Source organism: Neodiprion lecontei, chromosome 6 (genome assembly GCF_021901455.1).
Source record: "Neodiprion lecontei isolate iyNeoLeco1 chromosome 6, iyNeoLeco1.1, whole genome shotgun sequence".
Classification (NCBI taxonomy): domain Eukaryota; kingdom Metazoa; phylum Arthropoda; class Insecta; order Hymenoptera; family Diprionidae; genus Neodiprion; species Neodiprion lecontei.
This window is the reverse complement of record NC_060265.1, coordinates 29,947,175-29,960,872: the sequence shown is the minus strand read 5'-3', so window position 1 is coordinate 29,960,872 and position 13,698 is coordinate 29,947,175. Positions and strand designations below refer to the sequence as shown.

Genomic DNA, 13,698 nt, shown 5'->3' with positions numbered 1-13,698 from the left:
AAACCTTGCACAAATGTATAAACCGTTAACTCGTTCACAATTAAATCGCATTAATCTGTCGTCGAGAAAAAAAATAAATAAAAAACCACCAACGATTATTTCAACAGTAGAGACCATTCGATTTGAATCTTTCGATCGATCGAATCTGTTTACGAGAACTCAAAAAATCTTCCCGGTTAAACCGTACGTATAAAGCATACGGCGCATTGATAGAAACTTTCGATGCTCTTTACACGGAGAGAAGAAGAATAGTAGATTTTACTGAAAACTGCAGTAAAAAATACACGTGTCAAATATATATTTTTTTCCATAAATGTAGTAGATTTTACTCTGCGCACAGTGATTTTCACTGCTTCCAGAGTGAATTCTGTATTTTACGAAGTACGTATATTTTATGAAAAAAACCTGACGTGTCCCACTTTACCTGCAGTTTCGAGTAAAATCTGCTCTCTTATTCTCCCCGCGATATGCTCTTCGAGTATTATTCGTTGGTTGTTCTCCTCGGCGTGAATTCGACGTACAATATGTATACACGGTAAGGTACGCGAAGCATTTATTCTCCCCGAGTTTTAATTAGTGCGTCGCGCACGCAACCGCTCCATAATGGCGGCTGCGGCTCCTCGAGAACGACGACGTCGTCGAGCGCCGAGGGGACGAGGAGAGGGATTTGATTAATGATCCCGCGGGATATACAGCGAGGGGAAAGAAAGCGTCTATCCTCATGGGGATCCCCGACTCTCCTACCCGCAAACAAGGGTGAAACCGAGGGCCTCACCTCCCCCATCCTCGTAACCCTGCACCTTCGAGGAATCAAGAGTTCTCTGTATGCGGCTCTTGGACGCAAGGCCGACCTCCTGGCTTCCTTTATCGTAAATTCTCGGTGCCCGTGAGGTATTCGACACTCGAGCTACTTGACGCACTTTCCGTAAACCGGCAAATTTTGTCTCTCTTCGTAAATTTTATAATTAATAATTCGTTTGATCAGAGTCCACCTTGATCCCTCGCAGACTTGCAGCTCCTGCACCGTCTTCACCCCGTCTCTCTTGGATTCTCGGTAGTTCTTGGACTTAAGTATAGATTAGTGCACACACGCCCAGCTCGAGGATAGTTACAAACGAGGAACCCCTACGAGGCCGCGAGATGATCGGGTTTTCTCGGGTTTGTCGGGTGCTCGAAGTCGGGAATCAGAGAGGAACCCCCGTGGTTGCGATACTCCGATAAGCGTCTTATTACCTCCGCCTCTGAGTATCCGCGGGGCCTTCTTCCTCCTCTTCTTCTTCTTCTTCTTCTTCTTCTTCTTCTTCTTCTTCTTCTTCTTCTTCTTCTTCTTCGACTTCTTCGCCGCATAGCCGCGCACACAACCTGCGGTATAAATTCCTTCGCGACCCTCCTTACCTACTTACAATCCCTAGGGAGGGATTAGTTATTCCAGTGGAATCTCAAGCCGGTCCCGTTTCCAAAGGGTTACGTCACAGAGAGATTCAAAATGTACCCTATTTTTTTTTTTCCTTTCATGTTTCATCTCAATTCCGTGCACGGATGAGAAGAAAAAATATATAACAAACATAGACACTTGCTGCTGGGAAGGGGGATAGAAAATCCAAACGAACAGCCTACGCCGCAGCTTTCGTTTATGATACGCTTATCAAAGCGTCGCATCATGTGTAGTAATGATTCCGAGGAAACAGGTAGCTGCTGTATAAACGATCAACTCGAGGCAAATGCTCTTGTAACTTACTCGGTGCACGCGGTAATAGATGCTAAACATTTTAAAAATAATCCGTAAATCCTCTTTAAAACGAAAGTGGGGTGAAGATCGTTGACAAAAATTTTCCAGAAGCCATCGCATCTCCGAGTATTTTTAGAACAAAACGTCAGAGTTAAGGGATCATTCAACTATTAGCTAAGGCTAAAACAGGGGTAAGCCATTCAGAGAAACGTTATCAAATGTTATCGAGCAAACAGTAGTGGACGCAAGAAGCAAACGTTACCAATCGTTATCACTAGGATTGGGATGCAAAAATTTGGAAAAAAAGCGATAGCTAATACTCGAAGAAGTATTTAAGACCCCCAAGAAGTCCTTCAAACACATCGTTATCAAATTACCTGTTTCAAGTGTCGCTCTTCTCGACCGATCGACGCCGTTCTCCACGTTTCCGATAAAACGTACAATTCTTGATCAGATTACTCCGACGTAAGGAGCCAGCGCCTTGTTATCTCCGAACCTATCGCATGTTTGTTGCCCTTTGAAGAGAGGCATTGTCGCCTGACCATCGACTAGGTGCCTAGGTGCGGCATAAGTAATGGGCGAGTATTAAAGGGTGGCGTGGAAATCAGGGATAATGCCGAAAGACCCTAACGGTAGTCGGTCCATTAGAGCTCGACGTTCTTCCTCTCAACCCTCCGCATCCTCGAGTCAGCCGGACTCCGACTCTGAGGGATTTCGAAAATACAAGGAGTCGAACGACGTCCGAGGAGGACGAGCCGCGAACCAGCCAACCCTGTTGCCAAAGTATAGCTGGTAATCCCTGTTTGGGAAGAGAAAACCAAAGCCCAGACCTGCGGCTGTGTTCACTTCGTAACCAGATTACCAACCAATTTGTAAGGATTAGTACCGCCGCTGCGTCAGGCACGCCCATTTTTTGTCGTCCTGCTGGGGCGAAAATCGACCTAATAATAATTATTGTTAAAGTTTGTTAGATCGGTTGAAAATTATTACGTACTTAGACTTGGGTCATTCGTTCTATGCACCTGAGCTTGCTCAAAATCGATTTAAAAAAAATATACAAGAAATTTCAAATACGGCATGTGTAATTGTTGTAAAGATCGATTGGCCATTTGTTTCAGTCGGATCGTTCACTTGCAGGCAAAAAACCACCCAACTCTGTTAATATTAATTGACTCTTGCAGCGATCCCCCCTAATTCTCTATCATTGTCGTAAATTAATCGGGGCTTTTGTAATAATAATACAACGCGACGTAGTTTCCGTTGCACTTTCTCATTCGGGAAATCTTTCTCTTAAACGTTGTTGATTCACCGGAGCGACAAAATACCGTGAGAATTATTATCCTCCCGATTTGCAAGCCAACCAGGAAACCCGCAAAGTTGATCTTCCACCGCTAATCGGCTTCTCGTCTATCCGTTCGTAATTGCTTTCCAAATTTCTATTATATTATTTATTCAATCGCGATTGCGCATACGTGCACATTGTATGTACATGTATACATGTATACGGATACACATGTACCAGAAGGTGCGGAAAATTACCAATTATACAGCTTACAAATCCCCAAAAAACCGCAAAAAGATCCAATTAAATGCCAGCATATATCTGTCGGTGAAAAACTTTGCTTCACATCTTCGAATCACTTTTTAGTTAATTCGTTACTCTTTTTACGGATGATACGATTTACCATTAGCCGTTAGTGAGAAACATCTACAAGGTGTAACACTTTCAATGCTTCCCGCAATTGCGATTGATCATCGTCGCGTGTAAAAACTTGTACGCTCTGATTTTATGATCATCGCGCATTTTCATTATACGCACGATGCGATGCCGCATCGTTGTAATGGAAGATAAAAATCCTGGCATCTCTCCTTTCTTGTATCAAAAGATTTGCCTAACGTCATTCAAATAATCTACCGCAAATAATTAAGCCAGATTGAATCCCTTGAGCTGGATCTCATGAAACGAGTCAGCAAGATTTATTCGACTAAAGTTAATAGTTTATGTTTAGCCAAAGAATGGGCCCCACTTTTTATTTGACTGTAGTTAAACTTTACGCTTTCGGCGGACAAGCGATTTGTTTTTCATTGTTTTTCGTTTCTTTAATATCTGGAGAATGGTTCCTCTGAAATAATTATAGTTTAACTACTTTTCCCGTTATGTTTTTAATTTTCCAAAGAAATTTTCACCTCTTAATCCGTCGAACAAATTTTTTTATGCCACGAACACTTCGACGCGTCACGTCACTTATAAGTTGACGTAAAAGTGAAAAAAAAAAAAAAAAAAAAGGGAACAAGAAGTTGACAGCAATGATTTTTTTGTAAAGAATTCTACAGAATTTTATTAAATGATAATTGATCATTTCTAAATTTTGTATTGAAAAACGAGGCGGAGGTTTTATTTCTTCGAAGGAAATTCATCTTTCGCTTAACCATCCCTGCGAAATATCGACCAGTCGTCCATTAATGAGCTGCTGCATTATTTCAACGAAATCGCGTCTTTCATACGCAACACGACGTTACAATATTCTCTACTACGGGTGGAATCCGCAATCTTCTCTGCTTCGTTATGGACGTCGCGAGACGATTCGTCGACCCAATTAAAGTAGAATGAAATTTTGTCCAACTTCCTTAGCGATCATCGATCCGGTCAGAGCTGCAACCGCTGATGCCGCCGAGGAACGAAAAGGCGGGCGTGGAAGATTGACACTTTTTATTATAAACCCGTTATAAAAACGGTGAGACGACCGAACGGAACGAAGTGGTAGCATGCAACTAGCGCATTAAGGATTACAAAATTAAAAACATCTATTTCTTATTTCTTCTCCACGGTTCAGCCATGACGATATCTCCGACTGAATTACGATCCCCGCGCGACACTTCGATCCCTTTGACGTCAAATTTATCCAATCGAATCGACGTTCCGATTTCTTTGCGGGATACTATCGTAATAAGTACTCGTGTCACATCGGCGGCTTTTTCATATTGTCAAAATCACGAGAATAACGTGCGGGTATTACAAAACTAGTTTACTTAAATTCACCAAACTACTTTACGTCCCAACGTTTTCTATCTTCCCACATCTGACATTCCGCATAATTACCTACCTGTGGAAGAAACTCGATACCGAAGCATTTGGTGGTCTAAACGAAGAAGTTTGGTCTGACAAGAATCCTGCGTTGCAATTTTTCAACCCCTTTTCCGTTTGCTTCCTTATTGCAGAAATCTGCCCATCGGAAGTTTGGAAAAAAATTATGTACCTAACTGGCTTGAAAGTTCGTGATTTTATAGGTAAGTTGAGAAAGACCTTCTTCCATAGTTCGAGGGCGAAACCGGAAAGAGCATCAGACGAAAACGAAAGGAGACACAAAAACGCAAAGAACGCACCTCGTGGCTCATTATTTACTCTCATTCACTCTTATACCGCAGGTACGGTGTTCTCAAAACTGAGACGAAATCTCCCGGAATACTTCAGCGGTAACATTTCGATCCCGGTTTCTAATCACGGTTTCATCCTTTTCGCCGCCTCCGCAGTCATCAGAACCGTGAATATTCAAGTTTGGTCACGGGATGTGAGACGAGACGACCTTTGACCCTGAAAACAAGTGGATTATACCCCAATAAAGGAACATCCACGAACGCCGCGAACATTCCGCGACTTTCCGAGCTTTAAAAATATGATTCTTCTCATTTTTGTCTTTGGGATATTTCGTCCGAAACGCGTGCGGTCCTTCCGTATGTGCACCCGGCATTATACGCGTAATTGTCGACGAATGAATTGGCTCTATCGCAGTCGAGATGATCAGGGTGTACCGTTCGTTTCCTAAGCAAAACACTAATTCTTCTGCTCGGTGGCTGATGAGAGCAGCTGTATTGCGGAACGACGTTTGTTCCACGATTTCTCTGTGAGACCAATTTCTACCCAACGCTCGCCAACTCCGTACCGAGTGTAACAACTCGGATCCAATTTTCAGTCAAATAAAATCAGAATTGCTCCGGTTTTTAGGCATATCCCTATACCCTGTCATCCAGTTCCAATTAATTCTCGGCGAAACTTATTCCTGCTTTATGATTATACACTTCTTACCATACACTTTTATACAATTCTTCTTTCGTGTTATAGATATCTAGAATCGGTGGATTTCTTGTTTACCGTAGCCGTAGAAAAATCCAGATTAAACATTCTTGATTGTGTGTAACCCCGAAGTCAAGATTCGATGTTAGTAATTCTTTTTGTTAGCGAACCGAATGAAAAGTCTGTTGCGATGAAAAAATCTTCCCGTCGCGATTCTCTTCTGAAATGTCAACGATTTTATTAATTTGACGTGATCTTTTTTCCAAAAAATAAGAAAAAAAGATTGCATCTAATAGATTTTCACTTAAACACACGCGTTTTAAATTTTTACAATCCACCTTTTCGCAGATGCATTGGCGTGCAAATTAAAGCAGAAACCGCTATCCGGGATGAAAGAGAGAAAAAAGTAAGAATTGTTTGTCAAACAATTAGCCGATGGTTCGATAAATATTTTAAACCACCGCCGGGACGTGCGGCGAAGCAAAAAAGGAAATCCATTGTGATCCGTCTACTAGTATTTACTTTTCCAGACTTCAGCTGTAGGAGTAAGAGATCATTCGAATTACAAAATTTCCTGTTAATCGCACCTCGTGCGTTAAGAAGGCGTGTCTTCGTTTAAGTTTTTATTTATTGCTCGTGAATGATGTCCGATGCAAAAAAAAAAAAAACAAAACCATGTCTCAGATCTTGTACCACTGCAACTTCTGAGCGGCAATGTAATTTTCGGAATCCTTACAGTCCTTTCTTAAAATCCCACTTTTTCAACTATTACGATTTTTTGCGTTACAGTCGCAAAAATTTCTCGTCAAGAATCGCTTGGAGGGTAGTGAATTCATCGAAATTCTAGAGGCAAACGGCAATAATATACCGCTTCGAATACCTCTTGTAAGATTTTACAATTACTTCTTACTCCAGCCGATCTGCCTACCGAACCAAACATCTTCAGACCCATTGTTTTAACCCCAGTGATCGACTGGTATTATACGCTCATCGTCAGCTAACTCTGGCCCCTATAAAACTCTGAGAAACGTAGATGCGAGATAAATCGACTCCCATCATCGGCATGTAATTGCTGATCTGCCGATACCTGTGTCAGGTATACGTACCTATGCCGTTCTGTCACTGCCCAATGACACACCTCCGAAAATACATCTGCGATCGTAAAACGAGTCGGCAATACGAAGCCGTTCCCTTCCAATTTATTTTTGACGAAAATTTGGAATATATATTAAAAAAAAAAAAAGAAAACCACAAAATATAACGATCGCCTCTTGCCTAACAACGGAACTCAGCCCTCCTGAGGCGTGGGTGGTGCACTCTCGCCGCCATGTTGAATCACCCAGCGGGACATCGTAACGCCGCGCCCACCCCGACCCGCTGGTTCCTGGCTCGTACAGCGACCCTCGTCCTCGACTTCGGTTTTCAGGAGTGCCAAGCCGGCTATCAACCTCCGGAAATAAATATTTGCACGGAAAACCATACCCATCGTTACCCGTGCGTTTAGGATTTTTTTTTTCCTTACCGGCTGCAGAGGACGAAGAACAAGGTTAAGTTCTCTCCCGGGATGTCATCGATGATCTATCTTAAAATTATATTACCCCTAATTCATCCTTGAGAAGATGTCGACAGAAATTGTCTTTTTCCACGTCAAATTGAACACACGTATCTTTCGATGGATACGCATCGGATTTTGTGTCCGAAGAAGCGAACGTCCGTTTATCAGTTGTTGATTTGTTTTTGGTTCGACGATGTAAAAACAGTTCCAAGCCCGATGACAATACCGTATAACTTGACGTCAAGGAGTCATTATCCAGTTGTGAAATACTTTATATTGATTTCATCTGGAGTTCTATAACCAGTAGGGATATCTGTAAAAAATATATCCATCGAATGACTTGTTGAGTAAACTCTCTTCGTTTCCCACAATTGAATCGACACCGGCAGGGCGGGGCACGATGAGTGAGAAGCTGCAAACTGTAATCGTCTATAACAGTGCGATGATCTAATAGTACTTTCGAAAACGGTTCTAAATTGGCGAGGAAAATCCAGAGATTGGATAACGGGCCGGACTATGACGAATCCACCAAATTGGCCGATTGTCAGTGGGGAACTATTACAGCTGCTGCATCGCTGTGAAGTCGGTTCATGCCGCTGTGTACCGTATTTACGGCTCGTCTTGATGCCACATTTTGTACGACAGACGCGCGTTTAATTCCCGCGTGCTCCCGCAGCTCCTCGACCTATGATCGGAATTGTGACGAAGAGAATTCAAAGCTCTTCTTCTCCTTCATATACGCAACCAGCTGCAGCGGACCCTGAAATAACTGCCTGGTCACCCAGGCTGACGCTCTTTTTATTCTTTACACGGTTTCTTCACATTTCGGTGTACCTTGTACCGAAGTTTCTCTCCCTCAACTCGTCCGTTTACCGTATCCTTTTGCCACTCAAATACTCCGATTTTTATCTCCGCGCAGAAAGCGCTTTTGTATTTTGAGTTGTACGACCCTTTTGGGGCGAAGATATCAATCGAGTTTTTCATCTTCGTCTGTAACTAACTTAAACCATTCTTCGGCGAAAAATATGTACGAATTTGAAAAACGGTACTTTAATACGCATTCGTCGGTTACTTTTCAACAACACTAAGATAATCAATCGATACATCATCGAATGATCCTGACTCTCCGGGGCTTAGTTTAGTTTCCTCGTCATCTCTAATCGATTGCTAATCCAGATGAAAAATTATTTTACAGGTATAAAAAATGAAACTTTGAATCAAATTTTTGTTTCAAAAATATTTCAATTCCGATGTCGAAGAGTCGACTGTTTCGGTAACAAAAAAATCTGTCTAAAAACTATAAACCACCTTCGAAATTTCCCCTTTTCATATACGTTACGGAGGCTTTTGTATCCGACGAGTTACAGATCCAATGAAAATCATTCCTATTCGCATTAGAAGTTATAACATCTAAATTACGATTCTACTTATAGGTATTATCACACCTTTATATTGAAACGTATAGAAAATACTGTTGCGTGATAAATTTCGAAGATTGCCCGACAACTCCCGTCAAGGATTATTAACACGGCTTCTTTTTGTTCTCTTTTGTTTGTTCTTGTTTTTATTTTTTTTTTCTACCGCCATTGAGGATCCGTTTTACACCTACCTACAACATTCGGCGAAAACGACGTGGCGCCAGAAGCCGTGGCGCACGGCACGGCTAATAAAATGTAAGTGAGACGAGAAAATGTGCGTTGACGTAGATTGCGCACGTGCACGCGTCAAGCTTTTCCTGATACATATACGTAAATGGACGTCGCGCAGGCGCCATATTTGCTGGTTCAGAAACCGTACGAGCATATACCAACTATATACAAATGCACACGCGACCACGCACAAAATGGCGGAGCCTTCACAGCGGTGATCAAGATATTCGCATCGCATGTCCCGACGGTACAACCAGGAAAAGAAATCGCAATTCTAATCAGATTGTGCCGAATTAGTTTTTCCAATTAATCATGTTACAATCGTTGTATATGCGAATATACACGTAATTCAGAAATTAATTTACGAAAATTATTGCCAAGAACCGAAAAAATTATTTATGAAACGGTATAAGATACGTTGAAATGAATTTTATTAACGACGCGGAACGGAGAATTTTCCTTTTTACCTATACGTGATACATATAGCTACTCGTGTATAATATGGTTGTATGTGGTTAATGCAAATTGCATGGCTCCTGCACAATTCAGCAGCAACTGCTTTGTCTTTTTTAACAAAGGTAATAAATGAGAGGCGGCTGCAGACTCTTGTACATTTCACGGGAATCAGACATTTCTACATCCAGGTAGATAGTATCGTGGGATTTAGAAAGTGACGGGTTTACCCGTCATGTATACATATACCTACAACGAAGTCTGACCTGTATTTCAATTTCGACGCGGGAAAAACTTTGCACAAAAATTAACTAGCATATTATACTCGACGACTTCTTTCGTTACACGCTTGACATGTATCATGTAATTGATCGCTAATTTTATTCTGATCTTTCAGGACATGGATCTTATCGAGGTTCTATGGAAGCAAGACGTGGACCTGGGTTTCAGCCTGGATGAATCCGTCACTTCTGTTACCGAAAAGTCAGCTTCATCCCCGGACGATCAGGACCCCGAAAAGCCGGACGAAAATTTCGAAAAGCTCAAATCGCTCGAGGCCGCTAATGATACCGAAGTACAGGTGAGTCTGATTTTTCGTACTACACCTATACAAAGTTAATTCGTTATCTTTAAAAATTGCATCGGTTGATCGAGTGCCAAGTTACAAAAATTTTCAGTATCGCCAAAAACCTAGTTACGTTACAAAAGTTTTGTCGGCAATAAAATTTATTGTTCAAAGAAAGGGTTTTAAAAAAAACTCTTTGCTAATTTAAGTTTAAGACACGGATTTTTCACAAGTGTTTACCTGGACGAACTGTCAATACTTTCGAACCGTAGTTTGTCCGAGGAATAATGTGATGCAGTGGAAATCAAAGTATAAAAATAAAAAACAATTCCGTATCATCGATTGTCATGAATCAGTTGATCGTGACAAATGTCTGAAAAAGGAAAAGGATATGCTACTTGCCTATGCAAATTTTTTGGTATGGTACTTAATCCTACGAAGCTTAGTGAACGTACAAGTTACTTTACTTTTGTCTTTGCTCTCTCTCTCTTTTGATTTAAAAAAAAAAAAAAAACAGATATACCAGGATTTTGCCTTGAACAAACATCGTGAGAATCTTCAGTAGCCTGTTGTAGTTATTGAAACGTATACGTAACCGTCCATGCAACACGGATCTATGCATTCATTAATGTGTATGTACTCCGTTAGAAACTTGAAACACATTTACGAAATCGATCGGAAAAATTGATCAAAGTAGAATCGAAAGCGGGACGACACTACGTGACCGAACGACCATTGCGCTGATCGCTTTTGCTGATGTTGTGTTGCTCCGCAGCACCGGCCGGACAAGAATAAATGTCCAATTGAAGAATCAGACTCCGGTCGGGCAGCGTGCAGTTGTCAAAGCGATTGCTCTACCGTCCATTACGAATGAATGGACAACTGTCGGCATGAGGTACAGTCTCCGCGTGTATCATACTGTTAGACCGCAATTAAAAAAGTTGATTAAAAGAACGACTCCACTCGGCACGGTATCTCTACACTCTTTGCGGAGTTGCTTTCCACCCCCTTTTTATCGAAAGTACTTGTATCGTATGTACTGGAGTGTCACAAAGTGTTACAAAGTGAACGAAGGAACTGCGTGTTCAACCTCTGTCTTCATTCCAATGTTCGAGGCGATTGTCGCGGTGTCTTTTTCGGTTTCCATTTCTATTTTTTTTTTTTATCAAAGCCGCTCGTCGACGGAATTCAGCATTACTCGATCCTTGGCTTATCGTAGGGTGGCAGAGTGGCAGCGTCGTAGCACCAGGGGTGCGGACCCTGAGGATGACGTTGCGTCGGCGGACTGGGCGGGTCGCCCATCATGCACGCAGCCTCGACTCCTCGCGTTTCTTTTCCACTCCGTTTTCTTTCCCCGTTCCTGCCTCTCTTTCTCTCGTTCGTATAGTATTCTCTTCTTCTTCTTATTCTTATTCGTCCTCCTCCTTCTCGCCGCAAGGCATTGTTCACCGAGTTCCACCTTTGTGCGAGCGCCGTTCGCCGCCGCTGAAGCCTCTTTACAGTCTTCTGGGTTCGGTTTACCATCGAGAACCGCGATCACAAGGAAACGAGGTACCAAATGGAGGAGAGACGTCCAGTCTACCGCGGGACTTGCGAACCAGGTTAAGGCGGTGATCTCGAGTCGCGAATCTGACTGGAGCAGCTTAATTTTGTGGCCATCGAGATCTAAAAACGTCGTGAAATACTCAGACCACCGATCGATCCGGAAATCCAGCTTGGACCGAGGATCGATGACGTATGAAGTAAAGTCGAGCATTCGGAATATGGCGACCGCCATTTTCGGGACGGATCTGCACCCCCCGGGGGAACGTAACCGGAGTGCATGGGAGTGCATGGGAGACAAAGATGGGAGAGAAGAAGGGAGATGAACCGTGAAGAACGAAGGAAAAATGGGGCCAAAAGGACGCCCACTCACGTTTTCAATTTCCAGGACCATTAATGCGTCTACGTTCCCTCCTACCGATGCCATGCGGGGGTCGAAACTGGTCCATGCCTCTCGTCCATCATCTTCCCCCGAGAATTCTCACCCTAAAAACCGAACGGGCGCCACTGGTTGTTATGCTTGCGTTAGCGCACCGCGAGAAATCTCGCAAGTGATTTCAATACGTATTATTCTTGTGCATAAATATAAATTTGTACGTGATTTATAACGGATTCGCTGTCTCGATGGTTGAGGGGGGCGAACGGCGCCTGCCAATACGCCAAAGCTTGTTCACCTACTGTCGGATTGTTATCCCGTCGCAAATCGATGAATCGGAACTCGCAGGGTTTAGTTGTAGCTGCTGAGAGGTGGAGGAATGGAAGGAAACGGAGAAAGGCTAGAGAAGCGGGAGAGACCGAGTCTAATGGAGAAATTGAGGGAATGTAATTCTGTCATGCTGGAGTATCGCGATCATTTAGCATCGTAGAACCCACTTATGGAATATCCATCCTACAGCCTGCACCCCAACAAAATTCTACAGCGTCATACCACTCGGAATATTTAATCATCGTTATTATCCGCTCAACGTGTTGTTTCGTTTGCAGAAACATTTAGGATCTCGGACCAGTCTTTCTCAAAAACGCGACTCAATCCATCGTAACTCTTCTCACAGCCAATTCCCACAGTCAACAGCTCGTCTCTATATCACGGTTTTTTTTAATTCCACCCGGCCTAGATACCTTGATACCAAAGAAAACGGTTCGCGTGTCACTTTCGGCGCATGAAAGAAGTGAGGTCGAAGGTGGTTGGGTGGTCCTCTCGCCCTCAACTGATACGAAGTAACAGCGCGTAGCCTTCACCCTGTGGCCTATCGTATGACAAGCCTCGCTCGCGTACTCCTGACGTCGCGGCAAGGGGGTACAGGGGCACCGTAGAACCGTGACTGGCACCATTTTCCTGAGGTTTGAGAACGCACACACGCGGATCGTCGCGCATTGTGTACCCTCGATGACAGCGTCGGTGTGCGCGATGGGGATGAAGAACGTATGTCAGACGGTTTCAAAGAACGGGTGGCATTGATTTCGTATATTTATATACGGAGGTGGGCCGGGAGGTTGAGGTGGGTTAGCGTTCGTCGGTGAAACCGCGTCCTCGTCGACGTCGGCGTCCGAGTCCTCCTGACAGGCCGATAGTCAGCCTCGGCCCTTAATTGAGAGCTATGCCAGAAATGTCTGGACGTCTTGCTCGCCGACGACAGAGACCTCCATTGTCGAGTCTGTACCGCGGACCGAAATGAAATGATAATCACAATCGTAATGATGATAATTCAAAGCAAAGTAACAACAACTTCAGATCAAATCTGTAGCTCCCCTTCGAAACCGGAACGACGCAGCCTCGGTATATCTTGATCTCAATTTGGGACGTACGTATCTGCTCTGCGAGTCTTTGGCGATGAAGGATGCCTCAAACGTTTCACGATTGTACCTGCAAACTTCAAAAGTGACGGCCAAGGCGTGCTTTCGATGTGAGTCCAAACGTTTTTTCCAAACTTCGAACGGGGTGCTTCTCGGCGTGAGAGATATGAAAACCATCGGCACAGTCATCTGTACCACTCACAACTCGGTTACGGAATTTTCGTGTCGGCTTTTACCTCCGTAATGAATTTCGGGTGTAATTACAATGTAACGAGAGTCCGTTCAAAGCTGGCTGAGAGTCCGAGAGAGCGGCGGAGTGCCAGAGTGGCGGAGTGTTGC

General features: G+C 43.4%; 1 protein-coding gene across 8 annotated transcripts in view; it reads left to right on the top strand.

The window, feature by feature from the left end:
* Positions 1–13,698, top strand: part of LOC107227065 (segmentation protein cap'n'collar) — a 119,619-nt gene that overhangs the window by 49,293 nt on the left and 56,628 nt on the right. For all 8 annotated transcript variants that reach the window (XM_015668101.2, XM_015668100.2, XM_015668099.2 and 5 more), the window contains exon 2: positions 9,856–10,038. In XM_015668101.2, coding sequence (XP_015523587.1) covers positions 9,856–10,038 — 183 coding nt within the window. The remainder of the gene's footprint in view (positions 1–9,855; positions 10,039–13,698) is intronic.